Raw genomic sequence first — 19,485 nt, forward strand, 5'->3', positions numbered from 1 at the left:
CAGGTGCTCGGTACACTATAACGAAAAGAATTGGTTGCAGTGATTTCCAACTTGGGTGCGAAAGACTAAGAACAAGACTTTCAAATGAGTTATAGTTTAGTTTAGGTTTAGAGCTGATTAGTAGGCTAGAGTCGAAGATAGCTGCAACTCCACCTCTTCGGCCTGTGCCTCGAGGAATGTGAGTATTAATATGACTGGGAGGGGTGGATTCATTTAGGCTAACATATTCTCCATCACCCAGCCAGGTTTCAGTAAGACCAAATAAATCAATATCATAATCTGATATTAGTTCATTTACTAGTACACCTTTAGAAGAGAGAGATCTGATGTTTAAGAGTCCACATTTAACTCTCCTATTCATTTGCACTATTGCTCTTGTGGTTTTAATTTTTATGAGGTTTTTATGCACAGCTCCTCTTCTGTTTACCTTTTTAAATAATTTCGATGGTCGGGGGGCAGACACCGTCACTATAGGATTTTCACTAAGTAACTCCTGAAATGGAGGAGCAGAGAAGTGTGTTAGACTGCGACTCTGCGTACGGTGAAGTAAAACAAGACCATAACAGCAGGGACAGGCCACTACCAAGTAAAACTGGAACACCCACACACCAGAACTGTGACGTCATTGGCTAAACCAGAATTAAGTATAGTAGAGAGCTGGCAGGGCATGAGAGACGAGGGATATTATGCAACAAAGACACAAACTGGGTACGTTGCAGTTATATGATCAGCATCTCAAACCTCTAGACCACCGGGATATCCCGGTCACGTTAACCTAATAATTGATCATTCAGTGTTAGTGATACTGATCAAATCTAAAATCCCAACTGTGTGTTGACTTCTGTCTTAGCTGCTGAGCTCTGGCTCTTTATTCAGACAATTTCTGCTTCATGTTGTGAAATAATTACAGATTAAATTTGTTCTTGGGTCACCTGCCTCATCCTAATTACACTTTTAATTCAGCAGCTAATTGAAGCGTGAAACACGTCTGTACGCGTTTATACAGCTGGGGCTGCTGGGAGCTGGGGGGGTTTAATTGGATGTCCATCTGTGTGTGATTAGCTTTTTATTTTAAATGTGGAGAGACTCAGAGTTCAGCTCTGATCTGCTGTGACAATCACTGCGACGCTGTCTGAACATAGCCCCATGTTAATGTCATTTTCAAGAAAATCCTGATAACCAATAAGACATATGTCCTCATTCTGTAACACTGATAATAATAAGGTATATGTTATCATGATTATTGCTAACAACCAAGGAAAGACTAACTGATGCGTAGTATACCTGTACTCCACATATGTCCACACATCAGTTAATGGAACAGTGACTTCAAATGGAAATGATGAAAACAAGTTCTGTGCATGTTGGGATTTTTCCATCCGACCACTTCTGGTTGGAGGCATAATGTTTGTCATATTTTGTATTTGTAGTGCACTATAAAGTCTTTAAATCATCTCTACGTTAAACTCCACCTCTCATTCTTCTTCTCCTGCACTGGGTCTCAGCTGCACCACCCGTCATGGGGTTTTCGCTTTGGGACGGTGAGGGAGAGCAGTGCAGAGGATTACATGAAGAAGAGTTTCCCAGAGATGCACGAGTACATGAGACGCTTCAATGAGCCGACCACGCCTGAAGGGGTCGCCACTCTCAAGTAAGAGAACCAACCAGGATAAGAGAGAACACATGAGAACACACCGGAAGGACAGTAGTTACTGTCTGTAGTTGCTGTTTGTAATTGTTTAAGTTGCTGTAGTTGTTTTAGTTGCTGTCTGTAGTTGCTGTCTGTAGTTGTTTTAGTTGCTGTCTGTAGTTGCTGTCTGTAGTTATTTTGTTGCTCTGAAGGTGTTTTAGTTGCTGTCTGTAGTTGTTTTAGTTGCTGTCTGTAGTTATTTTGTTGCTCTGTAGGTGTTTTACTTACTGTCTGTAGTTGCTGTTTGTAATTGTTTAAGTTGCTGTAGTTGTTTTAGTTGCTGTCTGTTGTTTTGTTGCTGTCTGTAGTTGTTTTAGTTGCTGTCTGTAGTTATTTTGTTGCTCTGTAGTTGTTTTAGTTACTGTCTGTAGTTGTTTTAGTTGCTATCTATAGATGTTATAGTTGCTGCTTGTAGTTGCTGGTTGTAATTGTTTAAGTTGCTGTAGTTGTTTTAGTTGCTGTTGTTTTGTTGCTGTCTGTAGTTGTTCTAATTACTGTCTGTAGTTGTTTTGTTGCTGTCTGTAGTTGTTTTAGTTACTGTCTGTAATTGCTGTTTGTAATTGGTTTAGTTGCTGTAGTTGTTTTAGTTGCTGTCTGTAGTTTTAGTTACTGTCTGTTGTTGATTTAGTCGCTGTATGTAGTTGTTTTGTTACTGTCTGTTGTTGTTTTAGTTGCTTTCTGTAGATGTTTTAGTTGCTGCTTGTAGTTGCTGGTTGTAATTGTTTAAGTTGCTGTCTGTTGTTTTGTTGCTGTCTGTAGTTGTTTTGTTACTGTCTGTTGTTGTTTTAGTTGCTTTCTAGATGTTTTGTTGCTGTCTGTAGTTGTTTTAGTTGCTGTTTGTAGATATTTTAGTTACTGTCTGTAGTTGCTGTCTGTAGTTGTTTTAGTTGCTATCTGTAGATGTTTTAGTTGCTGCAAGCAGTTGCTGGTTGTAATTGTTTAAGTTGCTGTAGTCGTTTTAGTGACTGTCTGTAGGTGTTTTAGTTACTGTCTGTAGTTGATGTATGTAGTTGCTGGTTGTAATTGTTTAAGGTGCTGTCTGTTGCTTTGTTTCTGTCTGTAGTTGTTTTAGTTTCTGTAGCTGTTTTATTGCTGCCTGTAGTTGTTTTAGTTGCTGTCCGTAATTGCTGTTTGTAATTGTTTAAGTTGCTGTACTTTTGTAGTTGCTTTCTGTAGTTGTTTTAGTTAGTGTCTGTAGTTGTTTTAGTTGCTGCTTGCAGGTGTTTTCGTTGCAGTCTGTAGTTGTTTTAGTTAGTGTCTGTACTTCCTGTAGTTGTTTTGTTACAGTTTGTAGTTGTTTTAGTTACTGTCTGTAGTTGTTTTAGTTGCTGCTTGCAGGTGTTTTGTTGCTGTCTGTATTTGTTTAGTTGCTGTCTGTAATTGCTGTTTGTAATTGTTTAAGGTACGTTTTTAGTTGCTTTCTGTAGTTTTATTTAGTGTCTGTAGTTGTAGGTGCTGTCTGTAGTTGTTTTAATTGCTTTCTGCACCTGTACCTTTCTGTAATTGTTTTAGTTACTGTCTGTAGTTATTTTGTTGCTGTCTGTAGTTGCTGTTTGTAATTGTTTAAGTTGTTTTAGTGACTGCTTGCAGGTGTTGTTTCTGTCTGTGGTTGTTTTAGTTGTGGTCTGTACTTTCTGTAGTTGTTTTAGTTGCAGGCTGTAGTTGTTTTTTTTACTGTCTGTAGTTGTTTTGTTGCTGTCTGTAGATGCTGTTTGTAATTGTTTAAGTTGTTGTAGTTTATTTTGTGGCCGCTTGCAGGTGTTTTGTTGCTGTCTGTAGTTGTTTTAGCTGTGGTCTGTACTTTTTATAGTTGTTTTAGTTGCAGTCTGTAGTTGTTTTGTTACTGTCTGTAATTGTTTTAGTTACTGTCTGTAGTTGTTTTAGTTACTCTATGTTGTTTTGTTACTGTCTGTTGTTGTTTTAGTTGCTGTCTGTACTTTTGTTTCTGTCCATAGTTGTGTTTTGTTTCTGTCTGTGGTTGTTTTAGTTGTGGTCTGTAGTTGCTGTTTGTAATTGTGTAAGTTGTTGTAGTTGTTTTAGTGACTGCTTGCAGGTGTTTTGTTGCTGTCTGTGGTTGTTTTAGTTGTGGTCAGTACTTTCTGTAGTTATTATAGTTGCAGTCTATAGTTGTTTTTTTACTGTCTCTAGTTATTTTGTTGCTGTCTGTAATTATTTTAGTTACCGTCTGTAGTTTTTAAGTTGATGTCTATAGTTGCTGTTTGTAATTGTTTAAGTTGTTGTAGTTGTGTTAGATGTGGTCTGTACTTTCTGTACTTGTTTTAGTTGCAGTCTGTCGTTGTGGTCTGTACTTTCTGTACTTGTTTTAGTTGCAGTCTGTAGTTGTTTTGTTACTGTCTGTAGTTGTTTTGTTGCTTTCTGTAGTTGTTTTAGTTACTCTATGTTGTTTTGTTGCAGTCTGTTGTTGTTGTAGTTGCTGTCTGTACTTTTGTTTCTGTCCATAGTTGGTTTAGTTGCTGTCTGTAATTGCTGTTTGCAAGTATTTAAGTTGCTGTACTTTTTTAGTTGCTTTCTGTGGTTGTTTTAGTTGTTGTCTGTAGTCGTTTTGTTGCTGTCTGTAGTTGTTTTAATTACTGTCTGTAGTTGTTTAAGTTGCTGTCTGTAGTTGCTGTTTGTAATTGTGTAAGTTGTTGTAGTTGTTTTAGTGACTGCTTGCAGGTGTTTTGTTGCTGTCTGTAGTTGTTTTGGTTGTGGTCAGTACTTTCTGTAGTTATTATAGTTGCAGTCTATAGTTGTGGTCTGTACTTTCTGTACTTGTTTTAGTTGCAGTCTGTAGTTGTTTTGTTACTGTCTGTGGTTGTTTTGTTGCTGTCTGTATTTGTTTAAATTACTGTTTGTAGTTGTTTTAGTTGTTGTCTGCAGTAGTTTTAGTTGCTGTCTGTAATTGTTTTGTTGCTGTCTGTAGTTGTTTTAGTGACTGCTTGCAGGTGTTTTGTTTCTGTCTGTAGTTGTTTTAGTTTCTGTCTGTTGTTTTGTTGCTCTGTTGTTGTTTTAGTTGCTGTCTGTAGTTTTGTTTCTGTCTGTAGTTGGTTTGGTTGCTGTCTATAATTGCTGTTTGTAATTGTTTAAGGTGCTTTACTTTTGTAGTTGCTTTCTGTAGTTGTTTTGGTTACTGTCTGTAGTTGTAGGTGCTGTCTGTAGTTGTTTTAGTTGCTTTCTGCAGCTGTTTTAGTTATTTTCTGTGGTTGTTTTAGTTGTTGTCTGTAGTTGTTTTAGTTATTGTCTGTAGTTGTTTTAGTTGCTGTCTATAGTTGTTTTAGTTGTTATCTGTAGTTGTTTTAGTTACTGTCTGTAGTTGTTTTGATTCTGTCTGTACTTTTTTAGTTACTGTATGTACTTGTTTTGGTTGTTGTCTGTAGTTGTTTTAGTTACTGCTTGTAGTTGCTATTTGTAATTGTTTATGTTGCTGTAGTTTTAGTTGCTGTCTGTAGTTGTTGTGTTGCTGTTTGTAGTTGTTTTAGTTGCCTTCTGTAGTTGTTTAGTGGGTACTTGTAGTTGCTTTAGTTGCTGCTTGTAGTTGCTGTTTGTATTTCTTTAAGTTGCTGTCTGTAGGTGTTTTAGTTGCAGTCTGTAGTTGTTTTAGTGGCTGTCTGTAATTGTTTTAGTTGCTGTCTTTAGGTGCTGTAGTTGTCTCTAGTTGTGGTAACTGCTGTAGTTGTTGTCTGTAGTTGCTGCAGTTGTCTTCTGTAGTTGCTATGTGTAGTTACTGTAGATGCTGTAGTAACTGTGTTGCTCTGTGTTGAAGGACAGATCCTCCTCAGCTCGACGCCTTCATCATGGACAAAGCTCTGCTTGACTACGAAGTTTCCATTGACGCCGACTGTAAACTTGCAACTGTGGGGAAACCGTTTGCCATTGAAGGTGAGACATTGAGTGTGTGTTTTTCTATCTTTGTGAGGACAGGATCAGTTGAAGACATTAGGGACATTTTGAGAGAGTTTGGGCCAAACTATTCAGATTCAGGTTCATCATGTAGTTATGATGTTAATGTTGTTGGGCAATGTGTTATGTCTGCATTATGTTATAATGAAGGTCCTCCAGATTACAGAACCTGTCTTTGTGTGTTTCTGGGTTTGTCTTCTTGCATTTACTTGCTCTCAGTTCTTCCTTCTTAGTTTTTTTTACTGAAACATGTTTCAATAAGTTTCATCATCTGAGTAGAACAGTCTGACTCTCTGGGCGTTTAAAGATTCACTCCTGTTTCCTCCTGCAGAGAAAATACTTTATAATCAACAATCTTTACACTGGACTGCAGAGTAGGAATTACACTGCGCTCCTCTAGTCTACCGACCACTCAAAGACATGCCAACATTCACATTTGTGGACTCTTCGACACTCTCTCTGGAGGAGCCGGAGACCGAAACAAGAACCTTCCAATTACTGTACCGCTCTACCTCCTGAACCACACTATTAAGATACACAGAGTGAAATATATAAAGGTTTATACATAGAAAAGAAAAGGAGGCGCAGACTACACAGGGCAGTGAAGGGCATGAAAGAAATGTAGTTTACAGTTACTGTGTTATGAATGATAAACAATTTACAAATTTACAAAATGTTACAACTTACACAGAAATACAGAATATGAACACTAGACCAGATAACTCCCATGATGATCGCCTGTTGATTGATGTTACACCTAATGTCCACAGGATCTGGCCCAGTCCCAGCCCAGTCCACATCTTTCATGAACATAAATATGTGTTTGCAGCTTATTGATAAGCTACCATATGGTTTTTGTCTGTACTGGAATATGACAAAGCTGCTTTAAACGTTCAGTGATCTGTCCTTTTGAGATATGGCTGACAGAACAGCTGCTGTCATTAACTTGTTTTGATGTTGATTAAGTCTGACGATGTGGCAATCATAGAATGATGACTATCTGCAGTTCAGCAGCTGGATATTGACTGCTTGTCAACATAGCATTATCAAAACAGAAGCATTAAACATATGTAAATGAGAACAGCTCAATGGGAAACTGGACTGCATTAAAACACAGTGAGATGATCACAGAGAGGAAAGTGATGGAGCTCTGAGTCTGGTAAACTGATCAGTCTCCTCCAGTTCCTCCAGAGTAAAACCATGAAAAACTACTTCAGTTGCCAATAAACACTGATTCATCACCAGCAGCCACAGCAGAACCAGACCAGGAATGCTGTGAACATTAGAGATACCATCATAATTGATTGTGAGTCGTCTGCATAGAAACAGAGAATGATCTGATGCCTTTGAAATATTTGACCTTGAAGTAGCAGATAGATGGAGAAGAAGATACAATGTGAGTAAATCCCAGTTTTTAGGTCAGGTGCAATATGATGTCAGTAAATCTCCGTTTTTAAGTTGGGTGCGATATGACGTTAGTAAATCCCCATTTTTAAATCAGGCATGAAACAACGTGAATAAATCCCTGTTTTTATGTCTTAAGTAGATTATTTAGTGTTTGGGTTATGTATCTTTCTGTTTATTGTGTAGTTTATGTGTTTCTTGTTTCTTGTTAACTGTTTATTGTTTTGGTCAGTTTATTGTTTATCATGTGTTGTTTGTTATTTAGGTTATGGTATCGGCCTGCCTCAGAACTCTCCTCTGACATCCAACATCTCCGAGTTCATCAGCAGATATAAATCAGAGGGATACATGGACCTGCTGCACGACAAGTGGTACAAAGTGGTTCCCTGTGGGAACCGAGTGTTCGCCGTCACCGAGGTCAGTCTCAGTGTCTGTATGTTTCTACAGCATCCAGCAGGATTTTACAGAAAGATTAGTGGACTATTCTAATAGTGACGGGGTTGGGGGGGAGTGTATACAGATGGAAAGGAAGAGGAGAAGAGAGGAGCTCAGTGCATCAAGTCCCCCGGAAGTCTAGGCCTAAAGCAGCATAACTAAGGGTGTACTCACACTAGGCCTGGTTTCATTGTACCGTCCCTGAGCACGATTGTCCCCGCTCCCCCACTGGCCTGCGCTCATACTGCACCTAACGATCCGAGCCATAGCACGTTTAAGTCATCAGTCAGTCAGTGTTTCCCATACATTTATTTGTTTGTGGCAGCCGCCACAGTATCAATGCCTATTGTCATATATTAATATGTGATTTTTTTACCAGGCCTATTTAAAATTGTAGTTGACTGCTGTGCATATATTCGCACAGCACCTTGTCTCTCTCTCTCACGAACACCGCTGCACAAATCTGTCCAACACAACTGTGAATGTCGAAGACCCACCTTAAAGAAAGTTATTAGCAAGCATGTAAGGAGCCTAGCAAATAAGGAGAGCTATGTTAGATCACAGCTGGGTTGTCAAGGGTAGCACGCTGTAACCTTACATAGCTAGTAGTCAATGTCGACTGTCATTCTGTGAAAAAGAAGCGCTCTCTCTCGCACGACACAGTGGAGTTTGTGTCAGTGTTCTGTGCTCGGGCACAGTTAGCGATCACACTAGATGCCGTGTTGGAGTCCAGCCTAACTGTGTCCGGGCCAACCTCTTCAAGTGGGCCCGGACACAGTTAAGCACGGCACGGAGCGATCACACAAGTCAAACGAACCGGACTTTGGGTGTTAAACGTGCTCGGGCATGGTACGGTTCGCTTAGTGTGAGTACACTCTAAGGGATGGTTCAGGACTCACCTGAGCAACTGTGCTATCCTGTGTCTCTGCTGACACACTTAGTTCACAAAGTCTCTTCTGACTGATAAATACATCAGGTTCATGCAAAGACACATGAAAAGTCAGCTTTAACGTTGGCTTGTGGGAAGACGTTGGAATGAAAATGATTTTAACCTGCATGTTGCCAGTTTGTGTGCCTACATGTGTATTGGATGATACATAAAACGCCGTTTCCAAAGGAGTTGGCGCGCTGTGTAAAATGTAAACAGAAACAAAAGGTGATGATGTGGGAACACTGAAAGCCCAGATTCAACTGAAAACAGCACTTCAAATGTTCAAACTGAAAATGTGTTTTTGGAAAATGAAATGTGATTTGTGTGGAGCAATATAGCTGCCAAGCAGACGAGGTCTTTTTCAGGGACGGTCTTGCTTATTTCAGCAGGACGATGCCAGACCACATTCTGCAGGTATTACCACAGCACAGTCCGGGTGCTGAACTGGCCTGCCAGCAGTCCTGACCCTTTGAAAATATTTGGAGCAGTAAGAAAGGAGCCCCCGAACTGTTGAGCAGCTGAAATCCTGGGAAACATTCCAATTTCTACGTTACAGCAGTCGGTCTCCTCGGGTCCCAGATGCTCAGTGTTGTTAGAGGAAGAAGAGCTGACACAGTGGGAAACACGACCCTGAAACGTGCTGCTGGCAGCAAATTCAGAATGGGCACATCATTTTCCAAAAACAAGTTTGAACATTTGATAAGTTTCTTTTTCAGTTAAAACTGGGCTTTCAGTGTTTCCACAGCATCACATTGTATTTCTGTTTGCATTTTACCCAGCGGCCCAGATGATTTGGAGACGTGGTTCTATGTGTGGTTGAGTCAGTAATCAGTGCAGTCGGTGTTGTTAGTAGTCGGTTGTGTTAGTAGTGTTGTCTCCACCTGAATAATCAGGTGTTCAGCTGCTGCCCCCTGCAGGTCACTCTGACTCACTGACACTGAGGACTTGCTCTTTTTCTCTTCACATGAAACAACTTTATCGAGACCCCAACACACTGACACAACACAATGCTGAAACACAGACGTGAGCTGCAGTTTTCTGATTTACTAAGACTTTCAGCTCTTGGACTGAGACTCCTGGTGCATTCTGGGACTGATGGCATTTATCCAGGAAATGATAAACATTTACTTTGGCCACTGTTCCAGTCCACCTGAGAAAAAACTGAATGTATTTCTGGTGGGAGTTTAATGTTCTGACCTTCAGTTTGAATCATGAATGGTGTGAGACAGTAACGTGAAGCATTAAGTCTACAGAAACCAGCAGCTCAGCTGGAGGTGGGGCAGAAATAGATTTTAAAATGTAGTATCTTAAAGAACCTGAACTTTGACCTTTGATAACGTTTTTCTTTCTAAGTGGACCCAGTGTGTTCAGGAATCTGTCCCATCTCTCTCTTTCAGACTCTTCAGATGGGGATCAGTCACTTTTCAGGACTCTTCGTCTTGTTGTGTGTTGGAGTGGGCGGAGCTTTGCTGACTCTGGCAGGTGAACACGGTTTCTACCAGCTCGTCCTGCCTCACATCCGCCGCCGACAGAACCTCAAATACTGGCTGCACACCTCACAGGTGAGATTTCTGTCACATTCTAACTACTGAGTTTGATTTAAAAATGAAAGCAGTGTGGATCACAGCTGACACAGAACCATCAACTGACACAGACATGGAACAAAGAACCACACTACAAAGGTTCAAAGACACCAGAGGAAACAACAGGCTCTGGTAAGAAGGTCCAACTGCAGACCTCCACTGTCAGGCCACCTCCACCGCCAGGCCAGTCGGGACAGGATATACACGCAAAAACTACAAAATAAAAGTGTGCGATTTGACAGGAAACACATAAAATTATAAAGTTTAATCACGTAGACATAGGGGGAGGCTTTTTGTTGTTGATTTATATTTACTTATATTGTTAACATTGTAAGGGGAAACCAGCAGGCTAATTCCTTAAATATAGCATATTGATTTGAGCCTATTCTACTTAGCACTTAACGTGCCAATGTAGCAACAAAGCCGACTGTATATCGCTTCAATCATTCAACCAGTAACAGTATCTTTTTTACAGGCACTATTTATTTATTCTGTCATAATATGACCTTAACTCCGTCCATACAGCCACATCCATTCACAGTAAAACATCGGTGTTGATTAAGAGTGTAACTTAGCCTCTCTTCCAGTCATCAGAAAAGAAACACACGCACACTTCTCATTCATAATTTACTTTTGAAGAGTAATATACTGTGGCATTTTACTGCAATCAGCTGAATTTAATAGGAAAAACGGACAACTGTGGAAACTGGACTACAATTTGAGCTTCGTGGGGGTCTGTAGTTTAATGGACGTTACCGGCGGGGATTAATAAATAAATAATAGAAGCCTGGACAGAGACTTCATCGCTCATTACAACACTTTCTCTCTCACACAGCAGCCCACTACACAGCAGCCCAAGCTCAAGTTTTAAAAGCCTGAAATAAACCAACAAAGACTGCTGCTCAAGGAGAGACCCCAAATCCGCCCTTTATGGTATCATATTAATTATTATTAATCATGTCGTAATGACATTCATGCGGTGCGCAGCATAGTTTGTTTGGAAAATGTGTTCATTTTAGTGTGTTTACCTTATTAATATAATGTACATTTGTGATTAAAAATAATGGTTGTTAGTAAATGAATTACTGACCCCCACAGATGCACGATTAAGAGCTCAGACCTCCTTCTGGACCGTAACTAGAACCCTGCTGGACTATGTGGACTATCAAACTCTACAATCCGTAAAAATGAATTTACATGCAATACACACACAGATTACACAGTTAGAACAGGAGCTGGCACCAGTGACTGATTTGCATTATCTAAAACATTTAAAAAAAAGTCTGAATGCATGAGTCTCTGCATGTTCCATCAAAATATCTACCACTATTAATATTTGTACATCTAAATCACGCAGATTAGGATCTGCCAACAGTGGCTGTGGTGAGGAGTCGTTTCTTTATGTGGATAACTGTTTAATTAACCGTGTGTATTAAATCTGCACCAAAACAGCTGATTCAAACTATCAACTCGTTATGAATCCTGAAGCTGCTTCAATCAGCTTTGTGGAAGCAGGGAGAGATTAAATCATGCAGGACAGGGGGTAACACTCTTCAGGAAAGGGTTGGGAAACACTGTCGTAGTACATAAACCTCGAGTCAGCTAAGATTAATTCATACAGGCAGCAAAGTTTAACGTCAAGTGTGAAAAGCTACACCGAACGGTCTAAACGATACAGATTTTTATTTTTATCTTTTTTGGACAAATAACTAACCTGAGTGTCGTCAACATGTTAAGACAAATGCAAACCTATGCCCTTGCAAAATGCTTTACAAAAACGAACACACAGTAGCTTCATACAGTCTATGAGTAACGTTAGCTTACGTTATCCAAAGAAAAAAAAAGCTAATCCTGCTACTTCAGGAGCTAACGCTAGCCACCGCTGGCGTAGCCTAATGTTACCTATGTAGAATGCCAAATAGGCTAACCTAACTTACACACGTGTGGCATTCTGTAATTTGTGTGATTTAAATGTACAATATTGACAGCGGTAGCTATTGACGGCGAACATACACCAAGAGCAATGCATTCAGACTTTACTCAATGTTTTGGATAATGCTAACCAGTCAGCTACCGCTGTCGCGATGTGTAGAGTAGCGAAACAACCGAGAATGCATCATGTTACGTCCTGTGGGGACGTAAAAAACTGACCGGCCTGACAGTGGAGGTCTGCAGTTGGACCGCCCTTGGCTCTGGAAGGGTTCTAAGGAGGTGCAGAGGAAGTGTTTAGCAGGTTCTGAAGGGTTCTAGGGAGGAGCAGAGAAAGTGTTGAGGTGTTGATGAGGTTCTGGTTGGTTCTCAGGTGATGCAGAGGAAATGTTAAGAAGGTTCTGGAAGGTTCTAGAGAGAAGAAGAGGAATTGTTGAGAAGTTTCTGGAGGGTTCTAATGGGGTGCAGAGGAAGTGTTGAGGTTCTAAAGGGTTCTAAGAAGGTGCAGAGGAAGTGATTAGCAGGTTCTGGAGGGTTCTAAGGAGGAGCAGAGGAAGAGTTGAGGTTCTAAAGTGTTCTGAGAAGGTGCGGAGGAAGTGTTGAGCAGGTTCTGGAGGGTTCTAGGGAGGAGCAGAGAAAGTGTTGAGATGTTGATGAGGTTCTGGTTGGTTCTCAGGTGGTGCAGAGGAAATGTTAAGAAGGTTCTGGAAGGTTCTAGAGAGAAGAAGAGGAATTGTTGAGAAGTTTCTGGAGGGTTCTAATGGGGTGCAGAGGAAGTGTTGAGGTTCTAAAGGGTTCTAAGAAGGTGCAGAGGAAGTGATTAGCAGGTTCTGGAGGGTTCTAAGGAGGAGCAGAGGAAGAGTTGAGGTTCTAAAGTGTTCTGAGAAGGTGCGGAGGAAGTGTTGAGCAGGTTCTGGAGGGTTCTAGGGAGGAGCAGAGAAAGTGTTGAGATGTTGATGAGGTTCTGGTTGGTTCTCAGGTGGTGCAGAGGAAATGTTAAGAAGGTTCTGGAAGGTTCTAGAGAGAAGAAGAGGAATTGTTGAGAAGTTTCTGGAGGGTTCTAATGGGGTGCAGAGGAAGTGTTGAGGTTCTAAAGGGTTCTAAGAAGGTGCAGAGGAAGTGATTAGCAGGTTCTGGAGGGTTCTAAGGAGGAGCAGAGGAAGAGTTGAGGTTCTAAAGTGTTCTGAGAAGGTGCGGAGGAAGTGTTGAGCAGGTTCTGGAGGGTTCTAGGGAGGAGCAGAGAAAGTGTTGAGATGTTGATGAGGTTCTGGTTGGTTCTCAGGTGGTGCAGAAGAAACGTTAAGAAGGTTCTGGAAGGTTCTAGGGAGGAGGATAGGAAGTGTTGAAAAGGTTCTGGAGGGTTCTAATGAGGTGCAAAGGATGTGTTGAGGAGGTTCTGAAGGGTCATAAGGAGGTGCAGAGAAAGTGTTGAGGGTTTACTGTGTGGGCAGATTTTTCCAGCTCAGAGATTGGTGAAATCTGGAACCAGAACCAACAGATGTGTTCTTAGTTTTTATTTAAACAGGCTGTGAAAATGTTCTTGTTGTTCCCTTTCAAAGTTTAAAATCCGACTGTTTGTGTTTGACAGAAAATCCACCGAGCTCTGAACATGACGTACGAAGATGTGAAGAAGCAGCGAGCTGAAAAAGAGAAAAGGTTCGTCTTGTGTCTGATGTCACAGGATCATGTAAATGTTTCCCATTGGTGTAGAAACCTGTTCCTTCTTCTTCATGTGTTAGTTTGTGAAGTCGAGATGAAGGTGAGGAACTTGTTTGTTCAGGACTTTTTCACCGGATCACATGGTTATGCTGTTTCCAAGGTTTCCAAGAGTCTATACACCTTCATGTTTCTCTGTTTTTGTGCAGCTGTAACCTGCAGAACCCCCCTCCGCACCTCGCCACCCCCTCTGCCCCACCAGCCCCCTCCGCCTCTGCCAAATGGAACAACGAGACCAGCAAGGATGCGGCTGCCGCTGCTGCTGCTGCGGCGGCAGCCGCCGCCTCAAAGGACGCCCGGGACTTCAAACGTGTCCACTTCAACCTGGAGACCCTCAACACCCGCCGCCTGCTTGCTCGCATTGCCACTGCTGATGCAAAGGTGGGCGGGGCCAAATGTGAGGGGGCAGGGCCTGTGAAGCCGAGAGAGGGGGCCAACAGCAGACTGTGTGAGAACGGAGGACCAGCGGCCTCGCTTGCCAGCTTGGTGCTCTCCCTCCCCTCTTCATCCTCCTCTTCCTCTTCTGCCCAACCCAATACCGCTGCTGCTCACCCTGCAGCAATGGCCCCGCCCCCTGCCGCCGTGGCCTCGCCATCCGCCGTCGTCGCCCCTCCCCAGCCCGGCGAGCTGCAGGAGCTGCAGGACCAAATCGAACAGATGAGGGAGAAGCTGAAGACTGCTCTGGCCAGGAGGGCCGAGATCCAGACCACTTTGACCAAATCTGTCGCTACGGTGACAAACAGCCCGCCTCCCGTCACGACCACGACAACCACGACGCCCACCGTCAACCCGCCCACCATTGTCCCAGTAACGCCCCTCCCTGCCAACATGAAGTGCGTGACCACCATGACAGACCCGCCCCACAAAGTCCTGTCCAAAGTCCGGCCCCTCCAAAACAGACTGACCAATCAGAGGAGGTGATGCTCTATGTGCAGGTCACATGACCCTCTGCACACGGCGGCCATTTTAAACTGCTTTGATGCCAAAGCTGACTTTCCATTTGTTTCTGCAGCAGGTAAATAGCTCCGACAGCGAGACCACGTTAGTATTCAGCCACGGAAAGTTCCAAACATTAGTTCCACGGCAAAACCAACTTCCTGTTTAGGTTCCACATGATCTGCGGAGCCTCTGAGAGGAACCTCTCAGTTAGGCAGCTACAGCAGAGCACCTGTTATTACATGCATCACCAATACATGTATTACTGGAATAAAACAGAGGCTTTATTGATTGCAGAAATAAAAACGATTGGTTAAAGAAGATGCACATTCAGAGTTGTAATTAATAATAATTAGTTATATAGAGGGCGGCACGGTGGTGTGGTGGTTAGCACCTCACAGCAAGAAGGTCGTGGTTTCAAACCCCCGGCCTTTCTGTGTGGGTTCTCTCTGGGTGCTCCGGCTTCCTCCCACCATCCAAAGACATGCAGGCTAGGTTGATTAAAGGACTAGAGGAGGACTAAATTGTCCTCAGGTGTGATCGTGAGTGGTTGTTTGTCTATGTGTGGCCCTGCGATGGACTGGCAACCTGTCCAGATGTCAGCTGGGATTGGCTCCAGCCCCCCCACGACCCTGTACGCAGGATAAGCGGTTGACAATGGATGGATGGATAGTTATAATAGAGTACACTCATTTTGAATATCTGCAGTTTAACCAGAGTTTAAAAACTTCTCAAAATGTTTTATACTTTAATTACTATTCTTTTTTAATTAATATTAAAACAAGTTCCACTATTACTGCTATTATTTGACGTCTCTCTGTGCAACTTTGGTGTGGATTACCTTAAACTTTTATACCGAACTGATCCAACAAAAAACAGAGTATTCACGTATAATGATGATTAACCCCAAATTAACCCCTGAATTTACACCTTAACTGAAAAATGAAGGTCCTTCTAAGGTACAAATTAAAGGTCATCTCTGATGTTGATACGTAAATTGCAAAAAAGTGAAGAAAGAAACTTTGGAAAAAAAAAATAGATTAAAACCTGATAATTAGCTTTAAATAGAACCCTGGATCATATTAACACCTCATCATTTGTGGATTATCAAATATTTCAAACCCGTGGAAACTAATGGGAAACTCATGAAGCTTTAAATGAGTTTTAAATGAATCTGAGTGATTCAGATAAGTGTTTGCTAATTAAAGGGTAAATTGAGGCGTTCTTGTTCCATGGGGATCAGGATGTTCTGGGCTGCAGACGGTTAGAGAAGTCAGGAAGTCAAATCTAATATTAGATGTCACTTTACAAACATCAGGGACATCAGAGGCTCCACCAGAGGTTCTTTCATAAAACTGTGACGTTAGAATCAGACAATTTCAAATGTCCTTAAAGAATCCAGAAGCATATTTTTATACATTTGGTAACTAATATGTTTTATAAAGTTTCTGCAACAAGTTTATGTGAAACTCTCTGTTTTTGTAAAAAAGGTTTAAAATGGCCGCTGTGACGCTGACACATGGACATGTTACAGGAACAAGACTTCCTGTGAGGCTGAACTCAGCAGCTCTGCTCACCAACAAATGCAAGACGGGAGCCTCAGAGGATCAAAACCTGCAGGACATCAACGCACCCGCCAACAAAACAAGAGGAGGTGGAAACTCAGACGTTCTCCGCTCTGCACATTTGCATCCACAGAAGTGTTACTGCCACTCGGTCGGGTCGTCACATGTGGACGCTCGGTCCTTGGCGTCACTTTTTAACGCCCAGGGTACTCTTTAGTGTCATTGTTCAATAGTACGAGTAGGCCTAATATTAATAACTCAAAGGTGTGCGTAGGGAGAAGTGCTTCCTGTGTGAAATAAACCGCAAAGTTTTCCTAAATCTAACCATGTAGTTTAGGAGCCTGAGCCTGACCAAACTACGACCCTTTCATAATGTTAACCACGTGTTTTATTTTGAAAGTGCAGGTCGACGTTCTATATTTATTCTTGCTAACTTGACCGTGGAACCCTGCAGGTGCAGGAACAACGCTAAAAGGTTCCCCGGGGTTTAAAAAGCGACTCCACATGTGACGAGTCGGTGGTGAGAGCGAGCAGTGTGTTCTTTATGTAGAGAAAAGCAACCTTCGTGTTCTATGGGAAAGATTCAAGTTCACAGGACAAACATTCAAATGAATCTTTCAAGAAAGATTTAAGTCCGGGAGTTGAACCCATATCTGGAGTTAAAAAGGTTTTTAAAGGATTGGACCACAGAGCACGAACGCCATCCTGACTGAAAAATCGAAAGGTTTTTATCTTCAGTCATCATGATTCCATTCCCTTTCTCATTAATAACAGCCTGAATGTGCGGCTGATTTTAACATATTACAGTTTAATATCAATCCCCTTAAAATCCCATTTAATACGTTCATAAATTTATTTTAATTGTATTTTATGAGGATAATTACTACATTGTTATGTATCAAGATGTATGGATTTCCACAGTCTAAAGGCTTTTTTAGTTGCCATCCCTTAATTTAGATTAAAAAGGCCTTAAAATTCAGGGAAGGCTTTTTATGCAATTTGGTTTCTGCTCCGCCCATCGGTGCAAACAATCCATGAAACCTTTTTAATACTACAGTCTGTTCATTCATCCATTAAACTGATGGAGGGCTCATCCCCTGAATCTTCTGTTTATGGTGTTTTACTCTGAATCTGTACAGATAAGCTATTAAAATATTTAAAATCCATCTATTAATTATCCAAATTAAACATCTGAGTATATTATTATAAAATACTGTTAATTTCTCTATTTTTAACCTGGGCTAGATTTTTTATTAAAGAGGTGGTATTCTGCTCATTTTCAGGTTCCTCATCTTATTTAGAGGTTGTACCAGAGCAGGTTTCCATGGTTATATTTTTGTCATCCAGCACGTTGCTGCAGCTCCTCTTTTCAGCCTGTGTCGAAGGCTTCGTTTTAGCTATGGAGTGATACATCTCGTCTCTAAATGATCTTTGTTGGGAGCTGCACATGCTCAGTTCCTAGTTAAGGACTACTAGCCAATCAGAAGCAGAGAAGGGCGGGTCGGCGAGAAGCCGGTAAACGGCTCGGGTTCAGCCGTACGTGTTGCCGACCGGCTCGGCAACACGGACTGGAGCGAGAGTTTCAGAGCGGCGAGTTATTAATCTGTATCCATAAAGTTTTAACTGAGCTCTGTCTCTACATCACAGGAACAACTTTATGTCCACTGACTGCCTGGAGGGTAGCTAGTGTTTGGAAGGGAGAGGAGAGCTGTGTGCTGCAGCTCGCTGTTTCTGAGGGCGTGTCGGAGTCGCCGCTCGGCGAGCGTTACATGAGGCGCGTTTAGCTTTCATCCCTGTGACGTCACAGGGATGAAAGGGAAGCGGCTGGACTATAAACGAGCTGTTTTCAGTTCAGAGCAGAGTTTTCTGTGGGAGATGGGAACTCACTTTGGGCTGGACTTTGTAAACCTGTTACAGCACAAAAAAGATTTATAACTCAATAAAGGAGAGGGGAAAAGTCAAAAAGTAGAATACCACCAGGATTAATAGGTACACAGGTTTTGGAGTTGGTCTGGTAGATGGACTCAGGCGGGCTGCAGCGGCTGCAACGTCCACTAAAAGACGAGAGAGATATTCCAGTGATCCCCACAGAGACAGACCTTTTGTTAAAGAGTAAGATGACTTCCCACAGCCGTCTTCCTGCAACAGCTGACCTCTCGTGAGATTTCACGGCGAGATTTCTGTTCAACAAGAAGGATCTTACTGTTTAACAGAAATTCAATGGTCTGTAATTGTTTAGCTCCTTTCTAGTCTTCCGACCACTCAAAGCGTTTTACACTACACGTGTTGGGGTTCAGCATCTTGCTCAAGGACACTTCCACATGCAAACTAAAGGAGTCGGCTCGTGGGCTCATAGCTTTGGGACAAAACTGATGGAAGCAGCATTTAGGTTTCTTTCAGATCTTTCTGGAAATCTCCACTAAAGCTGATGATGTTTTGTACACAGGGAGGTTGTGAGTGGACTGAGGTGCTCACTCCTCTGGTTCTGGTTCACACTCCACTGCAGAGTTTGAATGAGCTCAAGTCTGTCTGTAAAAAGAGCGTTATAGTTGTCGAGTCGGCTTGTACAAAAGGCCTGAGGTAGTTTTTCAGCATCTTTCTGATTTTATCTTTTTGTCTGTTTGATTTGAAGGGGTAAAACCAATCCCTGAATCTTCATCTTAAGTGAAAAATTAAGAATTTGAATCAAATTATCTGCAACAGTTTTTAGGGGTAAAACCTCCCTAAAATTTTCCAAATAACATAAAATCCATCCCTTAGTTTTATACCTTTGGCCTTAATGTTCAATAGTTGGTGAATTTTAGGGTTTTTTACTTAAGAAACTTTTAACTTACTTACCAGCATTACAGTCCAGATACCCCCTGCTTCCAGGATTTGTGCTAAGCTAGGCTAACCACATGCTGACCTGTGTCTCCTCGTGTCACTCTGGAGGAGATTGTGACAGCTGCTAACAGGTGTTTCCACAGGTCCAATCCATGTCTTCCTCATCACCGTTTGTTTCTGTGAGGTGTTCACTGACCCGTCAGTTTCTATTGATGAGCTGTGAGGCGTTCACTGTCCTGTATGTTTGTAAGAAAAATTAAACTGAGGGTGTTTGTGTTTCTGATGTCTCTGTTCACGTTGGTCTTCACATATTTTTGGAACAATTAAAAAGGAAATAAGTGGGTTACCAAGTTAAGAGTCTTGTTCTTTTTATGAGTTTAATCATGTTGAAAATGTTTTTACATGAAGAAATGTTATATTAAATTTCAGAGAGTTCAGTTCTGCAGGTCATCGGCCAGCTGGTTGTAGTTCATCGACCCCAGGATCTTCTCAGTGACCTCCTTAACCCCTCAGCCTGGTACTGCTGGATCATCAGGTCCATGGTTCTGGTTCTGTCTGCTGCCTCCAGCTGGC

General features: G+C 41.8%; 1 protein-coding gene across 1 annotated transcript in view; it reads left to right on the plus strand.

Moving 5' to 3' along the window:
• The window catches only part of grin3bb (glutamate receptor, ionotropic, N-methyl-D-aspartate 3Bb), a 75,197-nt gene extending 60,350 nt beyond the window's left edge, over positions 1-14,847 (plus strand). The window contains exons 4-9 of the mRNA XM_046030488.1: positions 1,506-1,651; positions 5,454-5,569; positions 7,260-7,411; positions 9,758-9,922; positions 13,461-13,528; positions 13,738-14,847. Of these exons, the coding sequence (XP_045886444.1) occupies positions 1,506-1,651; positions 5,454-5,569; positions 7,260-7,411; positions 9,758-9,922; positions 13,461-13,528; positions 13,738-14,509 (1,419 nt within the window). The 3' untranslated portion in view covers positions 14,510-14,847. The remainder of the gene's footprint in view (positions 1-1,505; positions 1,652-5,453; positions 5,570-7,259; positions 7,412-9,757; positions 9,923-13,460; positions 13,529-13,737) is intronic.
• Positions 14,848-19,485: the final 4,638 nt, after the last annotated feature.

The sequence above is a fragment of the Micropterus dolomieu genome, linkage group LG19, assembly GCF_021292245.1.
Source record: "Micropterus dolomieu isolate WLL.071019.BEF.003 ecotype Adirondacks linkage group LG19, ASM2129224v1, whole genome shotgun sequence".
Lineage (NCBI taxonomy): Eukaryota > Metazoa > Chordata > Actinopteri > Centrarchiformes > Centrarchidae > Micropterus > Micropterus dolomieu.